General features: G+C 42.1%; 2 protein-coding genes across 6 annotated transcripts; one reads left to right on the forward strand and one right to left on the reverse strand.

Moving 5' to 3' along the window:
• Positions 1–1056: 1056 nt before the first annotated feature.
• On the reverse strand, positions 1057–17050 carry LOC148127829 (uncharacterized). Of its 3 annotated transcripts, XM_087917395.1 has the most exons (6): positions 16895–17050; positions 16485–16597; positions 10341–10408; positions 6866–6910; positions 2113–2271; positions 1057–1472 (listed from the first exon to the last, which is right to left on the reverse strand). In XM_087917395.1, exons 1-5 carry the CDS (start codon positions 16992–16994, stop codon positions 2142–2144), a joined length of 456 nt encoding a protein of 151 aa, XP_087773521.1. In that variant the 5' UTR covers positions 16995–17050; the 3' UTR covers positions 1057–1472; positions 2113–2141. The 3 variants fall into 3 exon arrangements, 2 of the variants coding, with proteins under 2 accessions (XP_087773521.1, XP_087773514.1); XM_087917388.1 differs by having other exon boundaries at positions 1057–2271; XR_015740273.1 differs by lacking the exons at positions 16485–16597; positions 16895–17050 and adding an exon at positions 16677–16867 and having other exon boundaries at positions 1057–2271; positions 10337–10408.
• Positions 17051–17106: 56 nt separating this feature from the next.
• On the forward strand, positions 17107–20526 carry LRATD1 (LRAT domain containing 1). Of its 3 annotated transcripts, none has more exons than XM_087917370.1 (3): positions 17107–17260; positions 17402–17769; positions 18070–20526. In XM_087917370.1, the coding sequence occupies exons 2-3, from the start codon at positions 17612–17614 to the stop codon at positions 18989–18991; spliced, it is 1080 nt and encodes a 359-aa protein (XP_087773496.1). In that variant the 5' UTR covers positions 17107–17260; positions 17402–17611; the 3' UTR covers positions 18992–20526. The 3 variants fall into 3 exon arrangements, 2 of the variants coding, with proteins under 2 accessions (XP_087773496.1, XP_026551091.1); XR_015740271.1 differs by lacking the exon at positions 17402–17769 and having other exon boundaries at positions 17116–17260; positions 18070–19598; positions 19639–20526; XM_026695306.2 differs by lacking the exon at positions 17402–17769 and having other exon boundaries at positions 17116–17260.
• The last annotated feature ends 1911 nt before the right edge of the window (positions 20527–22437 follow it).

The following is a 22437-nucleotide window of genomic DNA, read 5'->3' on the forward strand; positions in this document are numbered from 1 at the left end:
ACATTTCTCTGTGGCCCACCAGTTGGCAACCACTGTGCTAGTAGACACTGCTTACAGCGGGAGGAGTGCACATGAACCTACACACTTTTTGGGAAGTGTTTTTCAAAAGGTACAAGCCATCATAGAAACAAGTAGGAGAAAAAGGCTAAAAAAAACCAGTTAACCAAGAAAAACCAAAATTGAAGGTTTGTCCTAATTTGTTCTAAACCCACAGAGATATGTGTCAAAGTCATTAACAGTCCAAGGCCATAAATTGATTGAGAAGCTTAAGTTAGCCCTGTCTAAGATAAGCCACAGTTTCTTATCAGCAACTGGTGAAGATAGGAAGTGGGCATCACTTCCAGGCACAAGATACATAAGACTGGGTAATCACTGAAGTTATTTGAATCTCAAGATTCTCCACCCTCCATGAATGCTGCAGTTTTCTGATGGAGACCCAGAATGAAGAGATGGTGTCAGGATCAGGAATACCCTATTCAGTCTCGCCACTCAATGTGAAGACCTAGTTGGATCTTCAAGATTGGATCTGCTTGGGTTTTTCTCCTGCTCCGCTTCTTTGACATGCCAGGTTAGCTATAGCTTAAGCTGTAGAATATTCTGACTTTAAGGTTAATGAAAAAGCGGGAAAGGACAACTGCAACAAAATCCATTTGAATACAAATAATTGAAAGCCTTGCACAGTAAACGTTGTGATTCAAAACAAGTTTTAATCATTGTTTTGTAATTATTTCTAAATATATGCCTGTCCAATTTGAATTGTATTTAGAAAATTCATTTTAAGTGTAGTTCTATCTATAAAGTTCAATTTGGCTTTGTTTAATTTTATACAAGTATGCAGACATGCTAAATACTTAACAGACTGAATAAAGTCTCAAGAGGTAGCAGCAGTGGCTGGTACCTAAATAGCTAAGTGGCAGTGGACCTCCAAGTGCTTCAAAGATCCTCTAAAATAGGGGTGTCAAACTGGTGGCCTGTGGGCCGGATGTGTCACGTGCAGGCCACGCCCACCCTAGCTCTGCGAAGGTAAAAAAGTCGCAATACATCACATGACGGCAACATTTTTTATTTCATTTATTTATTTTGATTTGTCAATCACTTACAAGATAATAGGTATAAGTATATACATAGTTATGAATACATGAAATTGATACATATAAGAAAAATAAAAGAAACAATAGGACAGGGACGGTAGGCACGTTGGTGCGCTTATGCACACCATGACATGGAGAGTTTGACACCCGGGCTCTAAAAGGTTGCAAATGACTAGCTGACTGCAAGGAATATAAATCCTTCCATTCCCCACCATCCAGTCAGAGCTGAAGAAGTTTCTTGGATGAGAAGTGAAACATCTTCAAAGAAAAAACAAGAAAGTCCAGTTGCCTCCTGAAAAAGCACCTTTGGGACAACCATGGCCTGGATGACTAAGAACCTCTATAGACCATTGGAGCTGGTTAGTACATGGATGGCAAAATCTAGAAAATGAGGGGGGGGGAAGCTTGGGAATTTGGGAGGGGGGGAAGGAAGCAATAGCACCCCAATTCAGTATGTCTTGCAAGAAAACTAATTGGATATGTTTATTGTCTTATATTAGATATTAAACTTTAATATCTAATAAAAGACAATAAAAGTCACTTGGCATCAAGCTCAACTTCAGAGCCTGTACCTTTTAAAATAAATAAGTACTTGATAACTGTTAGATACTTCTTCCTTCAGCTTCCTGTAACTAAGATTGCTTGTATGTCTACTTAAATGACTAGAAATTATTTCCAAATCTGCATATGAAGATCTAAATTAACATATAGATATTTCATTTCTCTCTGCTTATTCTGCAGTTTTGCATGCATGTGACATTCAGCAGTAAACCAAGCCAGTCCTGATACCACTGAATGCTCTGGTGCCCTCGATCCTTTTCTGGAACACTTTTTTTTTTTAATCCAGCACTGATGCATCAATAGGCAGCAATAAGGGGATTTTATGAAAGGCCTTAATAGCACATGCCTGCCACAGCAACAATAAACCCAACAAGTAGAGGACAAAGGACAGCTAGGTAGAGTCCAGCCCTACAAAACAGTGGGAATGTGGTAGATGGTTCAATAAACTGAGCTAACAAACCTCTTGTGTTTTAATCATTTAAATATACTTCATTTTCTCTGCATGAGTCGTTTCTCTTTTCTCCTCTTCTCTTCTGCCCACCACTCCAAAACTTGAAAACTTTTTTTCATCATCATGAAAAGGGAGGCAAACGCTGAAGATGCTCTGAAGGCAGAAGTCCTAAGAGGAAGAGAATGGGGATTGTGCAGCTTTATGAGTAAATCAGCAAAATCAAGTTACTCAAGAAAAAGCAAATGCGACCAAAACTGCATACTAATCTTTTGCTATGTCAAAAGAAGATGAGGGTTATTTATGATAATTGAGGATTATGAAAATATTATTATTGATCTTTGTGGGCTGAGGAACAAGTCTATTTATCTGCTTATTGCTTTACATTTATATGCTATTTACCTGGCATCCTCAGGAGAAAGACAGTTAGTTGCAATGGCATAGAACAATATACACCAGGTGTGTTTTTTTTATTAACTTTTATTTCATTTTCATTTTTTTTGAATTTTTATTGTTTTTTGGTGCTTCAAGAAACAAAACAAAACCAATCAGTATAATATGAAATGCACATCAAATCGTATCATAGTAAGCACTAAGGTGGAGAAGAGAAAGAAAAAAAGTCACCCTAAAAAGTAATGAGAGCTTCTTCTAAGTGGAGTTCTAGAGTCACAGAGCTGCCTGTCAAGAGAACCTATCTAGGCAGATGCATTTCAATGTAAAGTCAATCATTTTCACCTTCTGCATTAATAGGATACAATTTCACCTTCTAAAATGCCTATTGTGGAAACCTTAGAAAGAAGCAAAAGACATTTGTTGATATAAATGCTGGAATTTGTAGTGAGGTAAACTATCCACTGTTACCAAATTTCGTGTTTGAGGATGGGCCTAGGGAGTGAGTATATTTAAAAGACTCTTCCCTCCCCTCACAAGGTAATGTGACGTATTTCCAGGGCCTATTCCTTTTCAGGTTCTCCACTTACCACCCTCCAAAACTGGGAGCAACTTCAAAATGGAGCAGACATTCAGGAGAATGCTAGTTAACATTGTTGTCATATGGTACAGAAGCAGGAGACAGAGTGGGATGAACAGCTCTAGATGAACAGTTCATCCCCAAACTTCTAAAATATGAGTGTTAGAATTTAATTGGATTCTGTCTGAGACATTTTTCCTTTTGCCTGACATCTATCTTGGGGTAGTGTAGGGATGACTGCTACATATGCCAACCAGTCAGCATTTGTCATTGCAGGTTCTGCTTCCCCCAAGCACACAGGCCCTGAACTGACAAAACTCCCTTTTGGCTTCACTTGAGAAAAATATCGTCCCCTGCTAGCATGTTCCTATCCTCCCCCTTACAGGATTCATGTATTTATCTACAGTAAACTGAACACAAGCTCTTTGTGAGCTAGTTCATCAAATTGAAGAAATAGCAGGACTTCCTAGACAGCAGAAATGATATCTGGAGGGCTTAGGGATATATGGACAAATCAGAACTAAGGATTCTACTCAAGTGGATTTTATATTAATAAGGTGTAGTGGTTAACATTCTGGCCTAGAAATCAGAGGACAATGAATTCATCCCACCTTAGGCATGAAAACCAGTTGAATGTCCTTGGGCCAGTCATCCTCTTTCAGCCCAACTCACCTCACTTTTGAGAAGAAAAAAAAAACCACAAGAGGAGGCAGGACTATTAAGTTTCTTCTCTGCCTTGAGTTACATATAAAGTAATAGAGGAAGGATGAAAATCAAATAAATATCTCCTCTGTCCACCAATTGGGCAATAAACAAAGTTGTGTGTCCCTATTTAAAACCTTCAAAAGCTAGATGATCAAAGGAGCTGACCTTTGGGCAGCTCTTCCAGGAAGGCCAAAGAATGAGGAAACAACAATGCCCTAATAACATAAAAGGTTCACAACAAAAGAAACAAAAATGTTTTTGAAACGTTGGAATGTTCAGGAAAGGTTGCACACAAGGAAAATTGAACTTCCTGGAATAGACAATGAAAAAAAGCCATCGGGCCGCAAGTTTGAAATATTTTGCTTGATGGGTATATTGGACGAACAGTTTGGAAACTGCTAATGCTAGGATAAAATGAGTGTTTGAAAAATCTCTTTATTCTGGATTTCTTTTTGTAACCCCTTTCAATGTTTGCATGTTCTTCAATGTTATCAACCAGCTATTAAAGCCAGAAAATATCCATTCAGGGGTGTTGTTTAACAAATCATTAAGTTTTGTTTGAAAAGCAAGAAATGGCAGGAAACTAGATTTTATTGATGGTCTTGGGAATATATTATGGGCTGGTTACCAGTCTTAATTAGCATGGATATGGGCAGTTGCCTGGCATTTAGAACATCACCGTCTCTATTGTTATTCATTACTAGAACTGAAAGTTCTTTCCCTCAAAGCTTTTCTTTATATGCTGTTGTATAAAATGTGTCAACTTTCTTTATGCATTCTCAGTTTGAAGCTCCAGCTTTGAAATTGGAAAATACAATAGTATCCCTTTCACTTTTCTGAAACATTTTTTAGGCTAAATATGTTTTTCATACATGCAAAATTCACCAGTGATCAGCTGATGTAAGTGAGTATCAGGCTTTTCAGTTCTGAATCCAGTTAAACAAAGGAGGAAAAAAAAAACCAAACAGAAGGCAATAACAAATCACTTCCATGATGCTAAAAACAAAGTCCATGAAGCTGCCAAACTCAAGTTTGACTCAAAGAAAACATTACCTTCACTACATTATTACTCGAAGTGATATTGAAAACAGTTTTTTAAGCTAAATTTTAAGTATTTGATTGACATATTCTGCTTGGTTTAGAAGAAATAGATGGGGCAAGTATAATATTGCCTCAGTTCATAAAAATGAGGAAGTGCAGCATTAAAAACACACCTGCACTTGACTTACGTATGTAAGAGTAATTCTGAAGCTGGATTCTATATCAGCATTCCAGACAGAGTTTGAAACAGTAGGTCATTGTTCCCCTTGTTTTAAATGAATTAGCTTTGTAAAAATACAAATTAGACATTTACTTGCAAATTTGATAAAAGCATACATTTCCTAATAGCATGATGATGTGTTATATTTGATTATCTTATTATACCTGGGTTACTCTATGTTAAGCAATATTAGATTGTTTAAAATAATCCAGTGAGCCTGTCAACAGGGATTAGTAGCTAGTTCTTACTAATGCAACATTGACATTGCTTTATTTGGGCTGTGCCCCGATTTGATTTGATTTGAATTAGAGATTAAAATTGGAAGAAGGTGGAATTCAACTTGAATTTGCATCTCTAAATCTGGGAACAAATGGATTTCATTTGAGCCTCTTCAAAGTTGTAACAGTATCAAAATACTTATAGATGCTTCATGGGGTAAACATAGGAGGAATGGGAGATTCATTAGAAGACATGGTTGCTGTCTAGCTTCAACTGGGTGTCTTCAAGAGTTCCTCTTGTTTTGAGGCAGAAATGAAAAGATTGAGAAGACGGCAGCACAGCAAACCACCTAAGATGCATTGGCTTAGAGCAGTAAATATCCTATCCTCAAAGCTGTTTAAAAGTAAGTTCTTTCCCACTTGATATTCTGGACTTCCCAACAACACTGTGCAATTATAACTGATTTGTCTTCGTGGACTGAAAGCCTTTTGGGGATACCTGGAAGATTGGCACAGTTACCTCAGAAGCTCCCCGTCTAGGAGCTACTCTTCCATCATTGGGTTAATTGGGGTACCAGGCTGGGAAGGTATGTCAGCAAAGTTTGACCTCTTCAGGGCTGGATTTGGAAGAACATCTCCTGAAACAACCTTACTGTGTGATGTAGCTTTGCTGCTTCTGCTGCTTAATTTGCGGTGTGACTGGAGCATTTGCATAACTAATTGGCAAGCTCTCCTGGGGGGAGTCATTCACAGGTGACTGGCAATGAGCTTACATTCTAAATGTTAAGTTAGCAGAGGCAGCAAAAGCAAGCAGGCATGGTGAGCTGCAGAGACACTTGTAGCCTTCAGACTTAAAAAGAGTAAATGTTGAGGCAGTATTGTGTATCCAAATACCCATTCACTGTTAAGAGCAAGTATTAGATTGACTGACCTTCAGTCCTTGCACAGAGCACTGAGAATTTTGCTGTTTCAAGTTGAGTGGACAGGAACCTGCACAGTACAAGATTCCTCAGAGTAGTCAATATTGTCCCCCAAGATTCAATTGGATTATCTATTGTTTTATCCATAGTCCTATCAGTTAAAGTAGTCTATCTATTAGATTAGTTTCATACAATAAACACTTGGGGCTGAATGAACAATCTAAAACTTCATGTGGGAGTTGAGGAGCTGAAAAATTGGTGACCTCTGCACTGGAAGACCCAAAGTTTGTGAGTAGTTGAGCAAATGAGGGAAGTCCAATGAGGTTTTAATTTTACCATCTGAAGGGCAGGGATTTTAATGAGCTGATAACATTTAGTGGCCATCAACAACTTATGTCACAACAGTGGCAGATTAAGGCTCACTGATGCCCTAAGCACTGACAAATCTTGATGCCCCCATCCTTCGTACATACTATACAAACGAAGCCAAGCTTAGGCTACATAGAAGTTTTTGTGGTGCCCCCTTTGGGCCTGGGGCCTAGTCTGCTTAACGGTGTGTCACATCCCTCAGCCTAATGGGGGTGGCCGTGCAATATTATATAATCTCTACAGCTGCCAAAGCAGTATAAATATCATGTCAGAGAATCTTATGAAGCACCTTCAGACTGCTTTGGATCCACCTGATACCTACTTTGTTGATTCTCTTTTCATCTGATGGATGCTTCTTTGCACATTCCTATAACATAGAACACAGACTATGTGTTATCAAACAGTTGTGGGTCATGTTTATGTATTATTTGTTATGAGTGATTGTATATTGCTCCTTTCACCTAAGGGGCTTCCTAAACAAGGAGCAGATTTAGATATCTTAAAAATTATTTAAGAATGAATCCTTGACTTCTGACATTTTTGGAAGTTTCCATGTTTGCAGATTGTTAGCAATTTGAACACCACAGCAATCAGAATATTTTCCCCAAATATGGATACGCACATACTCTCCAATCAGTTATGGTGTGGATTGGATTGAGAATTGGAGCATGGAGGTTGTGTGTGTTAGTGAAGGATGAGGTGTCCTACATATTTTACTGTAGAAAAGGACAGTTATGCACTATATTCTCCACAAATTCTCCCCTATTCTTACTACTACTGCCATATTCAGTATCCCACAACATTGGGTCTCTTTGAATCTCTGACACTGTGGAGGAGATAAAATGGTCACAAAAATGTATACTATTTAATTTTTATCCTGCCTTTATTATTGTTTGTAAATAACTCAAGGTGGTGAACCTAATACTCCCTCCTCCTATTTTCCCCACAACCACCATTTTGTGAGGTGGGTTGGGCTGCGAGTGTGACCTGCCCAGTGTCACCAAGCCAATTTTCATGCCTCAGATGGGACTAAGAACTCACTGCATCCTAGTTTCTAACCAAATATCTTAGCTATTAGATTAAACTGGCTCTGTTGATATTGCTATTACGTGATCTCTACGTTACTGCTACCGGCAGACTTGGGAAACTGCTGGAGAATTATGGCAAAACGGTCCTGTGTTTTCTTTGCCTACCAATACAATAAAAACAAGGCATTTGTGCATAGCTCTACTAACAGTCAAAGTGCCCTCCTGCCGGAAGGCTTCTCAAATGCAGGATTCCCAATTCCATCTCAAATTGGCCACTCTCAGAATTATTTGGAAGATGACTATGAGATTCAACTTGCAGAGATTCTGTAAAAATCCTTATAGACACTCTATTCAGCATTGTCCAGTATTTCGTATTCTTCTTTTTCCTAACAACATTTCTAAGAGCGGGGGCAGGGGTCCCCAACTCCCAGGCTGTGGCCCACTCCTGGGCCATGAGCTGTTCAGAACAAGGCCACAGAAGAGGTGGGCAAGCTTGCATGATTTCCATGAGCTCGCCTGTCACTCATGCTGAACCATCTCTTATTCCCTCCACTTGCCGGTCCACAAAGCTGAAAAGGTTGAGGAAATCTTGCTAGGGGAATTCCAGAACATTTTTATTCTTATCTGGACATTTAACAATTACTGGTAGTTCTTTTTTTTTCAATCCAGGTTCTTTACCAACATTAGGCCGTCTATTTTAACACTTGCATTTGAAATTGTTCTTCGAGCCAAAAGGAAAAGCAGAAAAGAACTGTAGTTCTTTCCTTCCTTCTTTCTGGGGCATATTTCTCTCAAACGATGGCTGTCGCTCCAAATCTAGTACGTGTAGGTGTGGCTGACTTTCCTAGCTGGTTTTGCCTCAACTGACCCTCATTATTCGGGGTCAAGGCGAAGTGGAGCTTCTGGCAGATTCCAAAGAGCATGTGGCAGCAGAGCCAAGATTGCTGACATTTCAAAATCAGTGCATGAGAACGTTCAGCTGCGGCAACACACCCAAATAAACAAGTTTTGCTAGTAGGTGAGAAAGGTGAGGCAATAACTGTCCAGAAAATAGCCATGAAAATGTGTAGCTTTGCAAAAAAAAGGTTTCAAGAAATATGATTATTGGGCTATATGTACGTGTTTGAATATGATTTAGAGATTTGAAAATGTTTCACAAGCTTGTTCAGTCTGTTATAAAGCGAATTAAGGAGGAATCTGTTTAAAGTTAGGCCTGGACCATTTAGTCCTTTATATCAGGGGTCTCCAACTGTGGCAACTTTACGACTTGTGGACTTCAATTCCCAGAATTCCTCAGCCACCTGCCTGAGAATTCTGGGAGTTGAAGTCTACAAGTCATAAAGTTGCCACAGTTGGAGACCCCTGCTTTATATCATGGGATGTATTAATAGACAGTGCTGATCTTTGTAAATGTTTTCAGCCTCCACCATAGCAATACAGGATTTGTTTGCGTGACTTCTGAGGAAAAGCTGAGGCCGAAATAAAAAAAAAAATCTGTTTACCCACAGCAAACTTTGAACTTTTGTTCAAAAGCAGAAATCCAATCTGTCTGTTATTATGGGAGGGGCATGAATATGGCATGAGTATACTGGCTTTTGATGGAAGAGAATGACAACAGACTTGTGAGTAAACACTAGAAATAATTTTTGCCATGACCTTTTTGGCCCTAATGTTTAGACTGTAGATTAGTTAAAACCAGTTTTATACGGAACTGTTTAGAGATATATAATCTAAAACAAATTCAGGATGAAAAATAAATCAAGTGAAGAAATAGAGTATTTTTTTCTTCCTTGTTTAAAGAAACCTGACATGAAAGCTATTACTACACTACAAGCTATCAAACTGATGATTCAACAAAAATATGAAATCTCTTCTCCCTGTTATTTATCTGTTTTGTCCAGCAGACATCTTTGTAATAATACTGAGAAATGCTGATTATATTGCTTTGTGATAGGACTGCTGCAGGTTGCTGTCCTCATCTACTGAATCTATCTATCTATCTATCTATCTATCTATCTATCTATCTATCTATCTATCTATCTATCTATCTATCTATCCTTTTTTCTTTTGGAGGAAGGAAAGAAAAAAGGAATCTGTACATTACGATACCAAGATACAAGAACCAGTGCTACCACATTGAAAATCCAAGGAAAATGTCTTGCAGTTCATGAATTCAGTTCACATATGCAACAAACTGCTTTGATGACTGAGCCATAACTCTGCCTATATTTGGAAGGGATTAAACTGGAAGCCTGTGGACCTCACAAATTGCTGCAACTAGCTTCCAACACAACAATCGTTGGCTAAAGTTGCTGGGAGTAGAATTCAGGAATATCTGGGATAGCTTGCTGGTTAGTCTTCAGGATTTACAAGAAGACTCTGGATCCAGAATTATTGTCCAGCACATTAAATTGTTGGGGCTGGAAGAGGGAGGGGAGGAAGATAAGATAGGAAGGGAAGGGAAGGGAAGGAGAAAGGAAAAGAGAAAGGAAAGGAAAGGAAAATAATGTTTGAGAAAATATGTTAAAGATATGGGGCTGTCTTGAAAGTTCATACTTGGTCAATGCAAGCCCCTTTGAATATAGCTTCTCCTTTCCCTCTCAGGCCTTTTGCAATTCTCCATACCTTAACCAGGAGATTAGAGGCAGAATAGATAACATTCACTTCCTCTCCTGTGCAGAGGTCACGGGATCTTTTTTTAAAAAAACCTTTTGACTTTCTATCTGCAGGATTCTCCCAGATCCTGACCCTTATGAACTGCACACCTACAAGAAAGAAGCATCATCATTTCTTCCTGCGTCTTCATTTTTACCTGGCCACTTCAACCACCTTTCAACCTGAAATAAAGAAACAAGCAAGTTAGAGCACAGTGCAAGTTTGCTCGTAGCATTCAGTTATATTGCTATACCATTATGACTAATTATTAATCAATGTGGAACGCGTGATTCACATGGCTGAGATTGTGTTAAGGAATATTAACTCTAACCCTATCTTCCTGCTGGCTTAATTTAGTCATTGATGCTTTCCAAAGCAGAAGTTGATGAAGGAGTTCATTGGAAAGAGGTTCTACTGGATAGCAATCAAAGCTGGGATGCTCTACGAATACCCTACAATCCAAGGCAATGGGAAACAATTGCATCAGGCACCCAGTGATGGGGCAATGCTAATGATTCAGTACCAGAGGATTTATTTCCATGCTTCTATTGCTGTTTCACAATATGCTGCTTCATGGTAGTTGGACGTAAACTTCCAATCATTCATTTTACAAACCAGCATGGGACACACAATCAACAATGTGATACTGCTGCAAGATCCATAATGGCAGAGCGTCACTAAATGTTGCCTGTTGTCCTCCAAGATCCATCAGTTCTTCATTAAATGCAAAAGATCTTTGTGTCACACAAGTTTCAAATTTTCATCTGCGCTTTTCAAATCCATTCATATGTTTATACGCACAAGCATTTATTTATACATAAAAAAGAACCTCGGCAGGCGACAAACTACAGTCAATATTGTCTGACTTTAAAAGGTAATCAATAACGATAGGACCCGGTCAGTGCATGGATGGGAGACCACCACAGAATTTCAAAGGCAATTGCAAGCTACTTCTTTTTCATTGATAACAAACATGTATCTGTGCTCATTCGTTCCCAGGCTAACTGGGGAAATAGTCATAGCAAACAGTATTCAAGGACATCAATATTTATATATGCATAGGTGCCCACGACATTGCACCTAGAATGCCCAAGACATTTTCTTTAGATTATGAATCCCCAAATCCCTGGGCCAAGATTGGTACCGGTCCATGGCCTATTAGGAACCAGGCCATATAGCTGGAAGTGAGTGACAAGCAAGTGAGCAAAACTGAAACCATCCTCTCCCCCGGTTCTGTGGAAAAATTGTCTTCCACAAAAGTAGGCCCTGGTGCCAAAAAGATTGGGGACCACTGCCTCAGATAAATGGGTGAGCATAATTCCTTACCACTTCAAAATCAGTTGAATGCATAAACTACAGATAGTCCTTGACTTACGATCACAATTGAGCCCAATATTTCTGTTATTAAGCGAGACATTTGTTAAGTTGATTTTTGCCTGATTTTACAACCTACCTTGCCACAGATGTTAAGTGAATCAGTGCAGTTGGTAAATTAGTAACCTGGTTGTTAACTGAATCTGGCTTCCCCATTGACTTTGCTTGTCAGAAGGTTGCAAAAAGATGATCACGTGACCTTAGAACAGGGCAATGGTCATAAGTATGAACCAGTTGCCCAGCTTCTGACTTTTGATCACATGATCATGGGGAGGCTTCAAAAGTCATCACTATGAAAAATGGTCATAAGTGACTTTTTTCAGTGCCATTGTAACTTTGAACGGTCACTACTGTAAGTCAAAGACTGTCTGTATGTACTTAATTTTTAAACAGGAAAGTATCAAGAACTTGCCTACATGAAAACAATCCAACCTTGATCCTACAGCCTGCATTGCAGCTACTCCACGTGCTTATACTAGTGGTATTTTAGGCTTATCTCAAGTTCTAACTAAGTATACCATCTTGCTGTTATAGTCTGTAAAATCTAAAGTATTTTTCTCCAACCTTGAACACTTAGGATTACCCATTCGCCAAAGTTTTTTTAAAAATGCAAATCAAGAGGTGCTGTGGAGGCAGACCTGAACCAAGACTGAGATGTTCAATCGGATGTGTATCTGCTCTGAAGTTGGTCCAGTTCAATTCAGTGGGATTTATTCTTTGGCAAAACCATATAGGATTATAGCATTCGTATAGAGAGAGGCCAGCAGAGTCCCAGTTTCAATGCATCTCCTTCTGAACCCATGTGTAATGGCATGCGAGAAAGACTTAGGGAATGGTTAGATAAGAGAGAACATAGCCTGCAACTGCATAACGGAGGGAGAAAGAGGCTCAGAATGGATCAGAACGTAAAGGAGATTTGTATTTTCAGACTTGGAAGATTCTGTTAATGTAGCCTTAACAGTAAAGTAGAATTAGCTCATTGGCCATGTTCCTGTGTGATCAAACTGGAAAGGCTGACACATATGCTAAAAGGCTGTATGTAAGTAAATCAGTATAATACAGGTAGCCCTCAACTTACAACTGTTCATTTAGCAACTGTTCAAAGTTACAACAGCACTGAAAAAATGACTTATGACCATTTTTCACACTTACAACTGATGTTACAGCATCCTCATGATCATGTGATCAAAATTCAGATGCTTGGCAACTGGTTCATATTTATGACCGTTGCTGTGTTCCAAGGTCATGTTCCAAGGACCATCTTTTGTAACATTCTGACAAGCAAAGTCAATGGGGAAACCAGATTCACTTAACAACCGGGTTACTAACTTTATCAACTGCAGTGATTCACTTAACAACTAGAGTAAGAAATGTCATAACATGGGGCATAACTCACCTAACAAATGTCTCACTTAGCAACAGAGGTTTTGGGCTCAATCATGGTCATAAGACAAGGACTACCCATATAGCAATATATAAGCAATGAGCCATAAAAAGTTTATTTTTCCCATATTGAGATTCCCATCAAAGCCCAGCAAGAACTCATAAAGAAAAAATTACTTCTATTCTTTCCTGGGTTACAGGAGTCTTGTTTATAACCAGCAATTCACGGGTGCGGCCTATCAGAACTACTGCTGCAGCTGGAAAGGTGAGTAAACATTTGTTTTGTGGCTGGGAAGAGGTTACACAAACCCCAATGCAAACCCCAGTGGCTAATCTGACTACTAAGCAGCTTATTTGTTCGGGAGCTGACAGGGGTGCACCTTGAACCACTCTGACACTGAAATGCAGTCTATTTCTTTGGCAGGTCCTTGCGTTATCAGGCTGCTGAGAATGAACTGAGGCTTGTGTTCTGAAGTTAATTAAAGGAGTAATCTAAATGAAGCGAGTTCCTGATGAGATGCCAGCTGTAGACAACCGCATTCCTATCCACAGATACAGCATGAGAAAGCAAGCGACATGCAAAATTAATTACGAAATCAGGCAGTGTAGCATCTCTGGTCCTGAAAGCACTGCAGTGTGTAAGAACAACACAAGCTTGTTCCATGGGTCCATGGCAGAGGTGGAGGAGATGGCATTCAGCTACTGCTGGCATTGCGATGGTGTAATTACTCCAAGTGGGTTTTCCTCTGTGCTCGTTTTCATTCATTTCGAGACATCCTCCATTTAGGCTCAAGCTACCATCCCTTTCACATCACAGCTGTGGGGGGCAGGCTGTCTTGGCTCTAAAAGGTTGGCCAGGGAATTCTGGGATTTGAAGTCCATAAGACTTCAAAGTGGTCAAGGTTGGACACCCCTGCTCTAAAAGGAAGCCGTACTTGTGAAGGATTAATGACTATGCCAATCTTCCCCAACTTCTCTTTACAGATGTAGACAATTCCTACTGGTCAGTTAAAACAGGTTAGTCTACCTCTAAGTCATTTCTGTGTGGTGCAGAATACCCAGAATTTGAGTAAGTATTACAAGACAAGAGACAAAGCAGGAATTTTTAGGGAATCCTTTGGATCTTTCAGGTGCTTTAAATGAGGCTTATATTGGACTCACCAACTTGTTGGAAGTTCATACAGTGATCAATCTAATGTTTGCCGTGGAGTAATCCATCCACGACTACAGAATTGCACAGAACCCCTCTCTACCTTACCCAACTTCTATATTAAAATTCATTTTTACATAATGGAAATGGAAAGGAGCCAAAAGCGACCTCCTGACCTGTCCATTTCCAAGAATTTCCCCCCCTCTCCCCCCAAAAGGAGGGTGGCTATAGCCAGTGTTTGGGTAGAGACATTCCTATCCCTTCCTAAAAAAGGAAAATAATAATATAGAGCAGGGGCCTCAAACTCGGGGTGCTTAGATTTGGCCCACGGGGGCCCCTCTAGAAACAGTGAAGGACCAAAACGGAGCTCGAGAGGGGCACATGTGGCCCACCCGGGCTCCCTTTTCACTGGCAGAGGGCTGGAGGAGGCTGTCGCAGCTAAAAACAGAGCACAGGAGGACAATGGATCCCCCAGCCCCACCTGGGCCACCACAGGTGCCCCTGACACAAAGGGTTATCTGGCCAAGCCCACCTGTCACCCCCCCCCCAACATTAAACACAACCCTGATGCGGTCCTCAATGAAATCAAGTTTGACACCCCTGATATAGAGCGTTGGTTGAGAAGGAAATGGCAAGAAGTATTAGTAACTGATTACGTTGCACATTATGATTGGGCAGCATCCCCATCAATCATTTGTGAAAGTATTACACAATGTTCTCAAAACTCCAGATCCAAAAATTCAAGCACCCTTTCCTTGAGTTTATTTACGTACTTAGAACCCGGGTCTCTTCCCTAGTCAGGTGATTACTGTATCTTCCTAAGTTTGGTCTAGTGGTTATGGCCCCAGGCTAGAAACCAGGTGACTATGAGTTCTAGTTCCATCTTTGCCATGAAAGCCAGGTGGGTGACCTTGGGCCAGTCACTCCCTTTCAGCCTAACCCACCTCACAAGCTTGTTCTGTGGAAAATATAAAGAGGAAGATTTCTTTTTTTTTTTTCATTGCATCTAAATTAGACCTAGCATACCAATTCTATTCCCACTCATTCTTCTAAGGGTTTAGACTCTCCTAAAGCGTGCGCCCTACTGTTTAGCAACAGACAGTCCCATAAATACATTTCAAGGCAGGATTTGAAGCAAGAATGGGCCTAGATGGTAATACACCCAGAAAGGCCAACCACTGATTTCAATGGAGGAGATAGTCATACGCATATAAACAAATAGGGCTCTGAATCGAACTACATGAAAAAAGCCAGCATTTGTACCTTGGTCTTATAGCGAGAGATCACTAAAACATTACCTGAGGAAAATTCACAATATTACACAGGAATTGAAGCCAGCAATAATAGCAATTGGCTCCACAATGAATGATGCAGTGGGGTAAACATCCCAAGACCAACTCAGCTAAGCTTGGGAAGAGGAGGGTGAGGAGAACACAGAAAACTCCCCACATCTGAAAGAAGTAATGGGGTTTATCAAGGTTGCTTCCTCATAACATATTTTAAACCCTCAACTATGCAGAGTTGCAGATATATGATTGGTTATTTTATGTTTTTTAATTTTGTCTTGTTATGGTCAGTTTCCTTTTTCCTTTTAACCTACTTTATTCACTAGCCTTTGACCCTAGATGTTTATAGTTCTTAATGGATTTTTGTTCTTTATCTTCCCTTTTCTCTTCTCTTTTGCTACCGTTTTTCAGAGCTATTTAATTTGCACACCTCACTCACCACTGCATGATAATGTTTATTATTATTAGCTTTAGAATGACTTCCTTGCTTTGATCTGCTATGTCGCACCATGTGCATTTTGGTCCAACTCTGTCTTTTATAAAGGATCTGTAATATAATAACTGATTTTAACTTAACTGGGTATGCATAGAAGTACATTCTACCAATTGAATGGTAGAACATTTAATCAATAAGCATAAAACCCGACACCATCCTTAGAGTTGGAAGAGGACGTTCAGACTTCTGGGTTCATTTTCATGCTTGGTGCAGAAATCCAAATTTAGGAAGAGTTTCCTGTACATTCAGTCCGTGTTTGAAGACATCCAGAGAAAGGGAGCCCACCATTTCCAAAACAACTATTTTATCCTCCCGCTGACAACCATTTCTGCAAAATCCCCTCATTCTCAAGATAACTGGGAAGGCAGCGCAGTTTTGGTATCTGTGGCAACTGAGATTAAAACTCCCCAACCTCAGTTGTCTTTACTGCTTTTGTTCAGAACATGCCACGAAGCCTTCCCGGCTTCCATTCACACCCCCACACACGCGCAAACCACATAAATAAGGTACTCATTTAAACGGAATGGGCCCATTCTCGAGAAACACACAAAAGGTTTCCTTTGTAATACCGGATTTTTTTTCCCCCTCCCTTCGAAACCAAGTTGAGGTGGCGTGTAATCGGGAAGTCTGGGTAACGTTGAAAGAAAAGCCGGATTGTAAACCTTAAGCGAGATTTGGAAGCCTAGAAAGAACAAAGAAATAAATAAAAATAAAACATTAATATTAATCATCGCGATTAGTGGCACGGTTATATGCATTACCTGGTGGGGTAGCGGCTGGGCTGGGCTGGGGTTGGGGTAAGCCCTGGGTTTCCCTTCCACCAGCGGAGCCGCCACCTCAAACCCCGCCAAGGGAACCGGGCACGTCAGGCTGAGGAGGCCAGCCGGGGTCTCGCCCGCCGCAGGGGGGAAAGAGAGAGAGAGAGAGAGAGAGAGACAGAAAGAGAGCAAGAGTAGACGGCGGGCGTCTGGAATCCCACCCTTTGAGCTCCCGTGATTGACACCCCGGAGGACGGTTCGAGCTTTCCAAGCGCAGAGCCGAGCAGCCAATGAGCGCGATCCAAGGGCGGGCCTTGGCATCCAGGAGTATCTGTTACTTTAGACTCGCCGACGCTGCTGAGGGGAGCCCAGAGCCGAGCCGCACGGCGCAGGTGAAGGGCGCGCGGAGCGAGCGAGCGAGCGAGACGGAGCGCGGACACTCGGGCCCGGGAGGGTCGCCAGTGCTTGGACGGCAGCGGCGGCGGCTCCACTCCTTGGCTTCCCCAGCGGCAGCCCCCCCCCCCCCATGGCGACCAAAGGACTTTAAAAGGAGTTCGGGGGCTTGGTCGGCATCTGGGCGATTCCGGGTACGCAGCTGTCGTCGGCTCGGATCCTTCCCACCTTGCATCGAGTCGCGCGTCCAAATGCTCGCTTTTCTGGGAAGGACAGGTTTTGCTTGCCTGCGACTGGCGGATTTTTTTTTAAAAATTTTTAATTTTCCGGGCCAGGAGTTTAAAGAAAGCTGGGGTGCAGAAGCGTGCGTGATGAAGCCGGAGAGGGGCGCCGGCGGCTTGGAAGCTCCCTGACTTCTCTGCGAGAAGTGGCCGTGGCCGCCGCTGCTTTGGAGAAGGAATCGGGAGACGCGGAGAAACGGCAACTGGAGACAAAGCGAAGGGGGCGGGAGGAAGCTCTCGCTGGGACACCTCAAATCCAGCCCGATGTGGCTTCCATTCTTTGGGGAGGGAAGAGCATTTGGGTGCCGTCCCAAAGAGGCGACCTCCCCGCCGCCTCTTCTCTCTCTCTCTTTCCTTTGTGCACCGCTAGGTCTCCTAGGAGAGCGGGCAGCAGGTCGGGGTGGCAAAACAGGGCAGCCCGGGTGGGTTCTCTCAACCTCTGGCGACCAGGAACCACCATCCCTTGCCCGTCTTAAGGGAAGGGTCGGGCCAAAGGGTGGGCGTGTTGGGGGGGGGGAGCAAGAAGGATCGGCCGGCGAGAGCTTTTTTTCCTCCTCTTCCTTGGCCAAGATGGGGCGCTGAGACCCCCCGCGCAACCGGATCCCCTCTCAGCTTGCGTCCCTTCCCGTGCCGTGTGTGTGCGCGTTCATTGTTATGCTCCCCCGGCACCCCTCGTGGCGTTAATCTCCCGCTTCTTCTCTCTCGTTCGCTGTCTCTCCCAGATCCGGCGATTCCTGCTCTCGCCGCGCCCTGTCATTGATGGGAAATCAACTGGATCGCATCACTCACCTGAGTTACAGCGAACTGCCGACCGGGGACCCCTCGGGGATCGAGAAAGACGAGCTGCGCGTCGGAGTGGCTTACTTCTTCTCCGACGAGGAGGAGGATCTGGACGAGCGAGGGCAGCCGGACAAGTACTGCGTGAAGGGCTCGAGCAGCCCGGCCCAAGAGTCCCCTACCCGCCACCACCATCACCACGCGCCGCCGCAGCTGGTGCTGAGCGAGACCCAGTTCTCCGCCTTCCGCGGCCAGGAATGCATCTTCTCCAAGGTGAGCGGAGACTCCCAGACTGGAGATTTGAGCGTCTGTCCGGCGTCTTCCCTGCCTGCCCTGTGCAAGCCGGGAGACCTGCTGGAGCTGCTCTACCTGGGGCCGTCCGACCACCCTCCGCCGCCCCCGCAGTGGGCAGTCTATGTGGGCAACGCTCAGATCATCCACTTGCACCAGGGCCAGATTCGGCAGGACAGCTTGTACGAGGCGGCCGCCGGCAACGTGGGCCGGGTGGTGAGTAACTGGTACCGCTTCCGCCCCCTGGGGGCCGAGCTGGTAGTGCAGAACGCCTGCAGCCACCTGGGCTTAAAAAGCCACGAAATCTGCTGGACGAACTCGGAGAGCTTCGCTGCTTGGTGCCGCTTCGGTAAACGGGAGTTCAAAACGGGCGGCGAGCTTCAGCCGGCCTCGGGCACTCAGCCCCAGCAGCAATACTATCTCAAGATCCACCTGGCGGACAACAAGGGCCACACGGTGCGGTTCCAAAACTTGGAGGACCTCATTAGGGAGAAGCGCAGGATCGACGCCAGCGGTAAACTGAGGGTGATCCAAGAGCTGGCGATCGTGGAGGAGGAGGATGATAGCAAAGAATAAAAGGCGCCAGCGGGGAGAAGGGAGACCGGCCGTGGCCCGATCGGCAAGCACCACCCATCCTCCCCGCGGACTCGAACCGCCCCCTCATTGCTCGGCTCCTTCCGCCTTTTCTCCTTCCCCGGTCTTCCCCGTGGAGGGAAAACCACCACGGCCACGTTGCAAACGAGACCAGCGGCTGCCCTTGCCTTGGCTTCGGTCGGAGGTTGGTTCGCCTTCTGCGAACCGGGATCGCCGTCACCACGATCCTGATGACCCGTGGAGTGGAGTGGAGAGGGGTGGGGCCGGCCACGCGATGAGCAAAATCTGTGGACAAAGTCACTCCGTGTTCATCATACTTCCCATCCTGCTTAAATAAAAAAAATGTTTTAAAAAAAATTAACCCCCCCCCTTTTTTTCCCCTAAAAAACCCCCCAACAACATTCCTGGTTTTCATTCCTAAGAACTACGGCGAATTTTTTGTTAAGGTAAAAACTTAGTTTTTGGGGGGTGGGGTGTTCCTGCCTGTTTTGAGTGCAAGAACTTTTGATGGGGTATTGATGGGGAGGGAGGCAACCTGGTGTCCTCCTGATATTTTGGCTGCAGTTGCCCTTGGCCTTGCTGCTTTGAAGTCCACAGTGTCCAGAGGGAGTGCAGTTACTTCTTTACAGCATAGGAATTGTATGGGATGATAAATCTTGTCATAGAATTACTCACCAGGGTTTTTAAAATCTCTTTTCTGAAAGGCTCTTTATCAGTTTCCAGAGTGTTAGATTGATAGAAGCAGTAGAATTGTGAGGAAAAAATGGCCATCCGATGCAAGTTACCTGGGCTTCTTTTCTGAGTAAAGCATGTATAGGATTTCACAATACAGTTTTGGTCCTGGATCTGACTCTGCAGCTGTTGCCACCAGGAAAATTACAGGCCCAGGGAGTTAACAGTCTTAATCCCTTTGGGTGGCATTAGAATAGATTGTCAAAGGCTGTGCTTAGGCCATTGCATGGTTAAAACAGCAAAAAATCCTTTAAATTAAGCTATATTGGTATCTGTAGCATTTCTTCAGAGACCTTGACTGATCTTGAAAAAGCTAAGCAGAATGCAGTTGGTTAGTAATTGGATGGATGGCCATCAGGAGATCTTGGGTTAGGCTAAGGAATTGTTTAAGAGTCTGAAAGAATTGCTAAAAATCCCTTATATGGATATAGGGTTGTCAAGAAATGCTTTATTTTATTACATAGTTATAATTTCTTTTGAGAGGTAAGCAGGTGACTTCCCTTTCTTCAGCAATTAACAGTCTCCTGTTTGGAGTGAAGATTTTACTTTATGGTAAAGCCATGTGCTGTTATTTAGGGTTGCCTGAGGCCAAAATGGCAGCACATCGGTAGTAACATTGGCCATAAATGCTGCGTTGATTGAACTTGTATCCTATATAATAATTACAATATATGTAGGAAAGTCATGGCATTTACATAATATCACATTTCAGCATTCCTGCAAATGGCCGTGTGATGAACATGGTTGTGTATTTATTTACTTATTTATTAAATTTACATAATTCCTACCTTGCTATCAATTACTGCAGAAGAAGTTGGATCTGTTCTATATCCTGGGACAGCACCAGAATTTCAAGAGTAGTGAAGAGGATTTAGTCCCTTTATAATGCCCTCCTTCCTTTCTGTTGTTTTTGTTTTAGACTTCACAGACATGGTGTGGCTAAAATTGGGGAGTTGGGGCATAGAATTTCATTAAACCTATATTTCAACCAAGGGACCCAGATTAAAAAGACCCTAAAACTGCAATTCCATACCTATTTATTCAGAAACACCCCCACATTAAGGCAATGGGCTTGCTGCTCCTTGTGACTATACCCTATGAAATATAAATATTTTGTGCATGACCTTCCCAGATCTTGGGACTGCTGCTTTTAGAATTCCCACTTACCGGTACTTCTTAAATTCTCCTGAGTGTAAATTCTAGGTGCTTTAGTCAGGCCACGATTGAGGAAAGCAATCTTGGACTGGATCAAAAATTACAAGGCACACCATAGAAAGGGTTAAACTATATAGCGTGGTGGGCAAAACAAGCCTTAAAAAGTTGTTCTGTTAAACACATTGGAAGAGAGAGAAGATGGCTTCCTTTTTAATGATTCACTCAAGATTTTAACTTGTATTTCACTTGATAATGTTCCTAGTGGTTTCTTAAATGCTTCCTTCTGCTTGGAAGGAAGCCATGTTTCAGTGATCTAAAAAATTACTTTAATCCCATATGCATTCTTTGGGACTATTATTTTTGAATAAACTTGCATAGGACTGTGCTACTGCTTATTTCTCCAGTTATAGTGGGGTGCTTGAGGGGAACTGGGGGAAAGAGACTTAATCTATTCCCACAATCCATACCTCTCAAAAAACCCAATAATAATAGTAACAAAAACAACAATAACATAACTACAATAATTCATCTGTGGGTTGGATTTCTCATGTATGAGTTTTATCCTGAGGTAAATACGTAGAACTGTATCGTTAGATAGAACTAAGCCAAATCGTTTTGGTGTGGGGATTGACTACATGGTAACCCATGAATCAGATTGAATACAATATAATTATGTTTTTATATATGTTTCTTTGGAATAATACTTGAACTTTTCTGTACAATTACTCCAGCATAATCTTTTTCTTCCATGGGCCTACTTTGCTTAAGTGATTTATGAATCATTTCAGCTTTGGACTCCCACATATTGCACAGTTATTGTATGCTGCTCTGTTCTATGCCTGCCCAGAATACTCTTCAGAAAAACAAAGAAAGGTAAGTATAAATTCCAGACGATAATAAGCTGTTCACTAGAGTTCTTTGCAAAGCCATAAAGAGATTGTTGCTGAGTTGCTTGAAATTCAAACTGATCACAAGCCCTATTTGGTTTGACTTCTTTGTTGTTGTTAAGTACAGAAGATGTACCTTGAAAGAGCGGAGTGCTTCATATATTTCAAATCTTTCTTCTATTGCCTGTCCTCATTCTTAGTCAAATCTGAGTAAAGAAAAACGGGGACATCTCCCCAAATAAAGTATTCTGAAAGGAGTACATTCTAATTATATTAACATCATGCTTTTGTTCAACTGATCAATTTATTGCACGTACTCCTACTCTGAAAGTTTATTAAGCAATAGCATACAAAATTATGCAGTTCTTTGCCCTTCACAATGTAATCTTCACATGTCTTAAATTAACAAATATTTATTGCCTCAATATATTATTTTGCTGTAGAATAACTGACTGATAGTTGAATAGTGAACATGGCAAAAATACATCAAATCTGAGGCTCGGGCAGGAAAGAAAACCGACCTCCAGTGTTAGCTGGTTCATTTTAAAATTTTCTGATCTGTAGAAATTCATTAAATAAATAAGAGGGGCTTTTACTTCCTGCAAATTTAATAACCTGTATATATTCAATTAGAAAGAACCTCACTGGGAATAT

This window comes from Pseudonaja textilis, chromosome 1 (assembly GCF_049901715.1).
Source record: "Pseudonaja textilis isolate UNSWEBS1 chromosome 1, rPseTex1.2, whole genome shotgun sequence".
In the NCBI taxonomy this organism is placed as follows: domain Eukaryota; kingdom Metazoa; phylum Chordata; class Lepidosauria; order Squamata; family Elapidae; genus Pseudonaja; species Pseudonaja textilis.

Bases quoted from the DNA above. Each gene is read 5' to 3' on its own strand.
- LOC148127829 (XM_087917395.1), bottom strand. From the start codon at position 16,994: ATGCCAAGGCCCGCCCTTGGATCGCGCTCATTGGCTGCTCGGCTCTGC. The intron at 10,409-16,484 runs GTATTACAAAGG...TCTTTATTTCAG, and splicing joins GGAGGGGGAAAAAAAATCCG to GTTGAAAGGTGGTTGAAGTG. The intron at 2,272-6,865 runs GTAGGTATCAGG...TCTTCCTCTTAG, and splicing joins ATGAAAAGAGAATCAACAAA to GACTTCTGCCTTCAGAGCAT.
- LRATD1 (XM_087917370.1), top strand. From the start codon at position 17,612: ATGTGGCTTCCATTCTTTGGGGAGGGAAGAGCATTTGGGTGCCGTCCC. The intron at 17,770-18,069 runs GTGGGTTCTCTC...TGTCTCTCCCAG, and splicing joins GGCAAAACAGGGCAGCCCGG to ATCCGGCGATTCCTGCTCTC.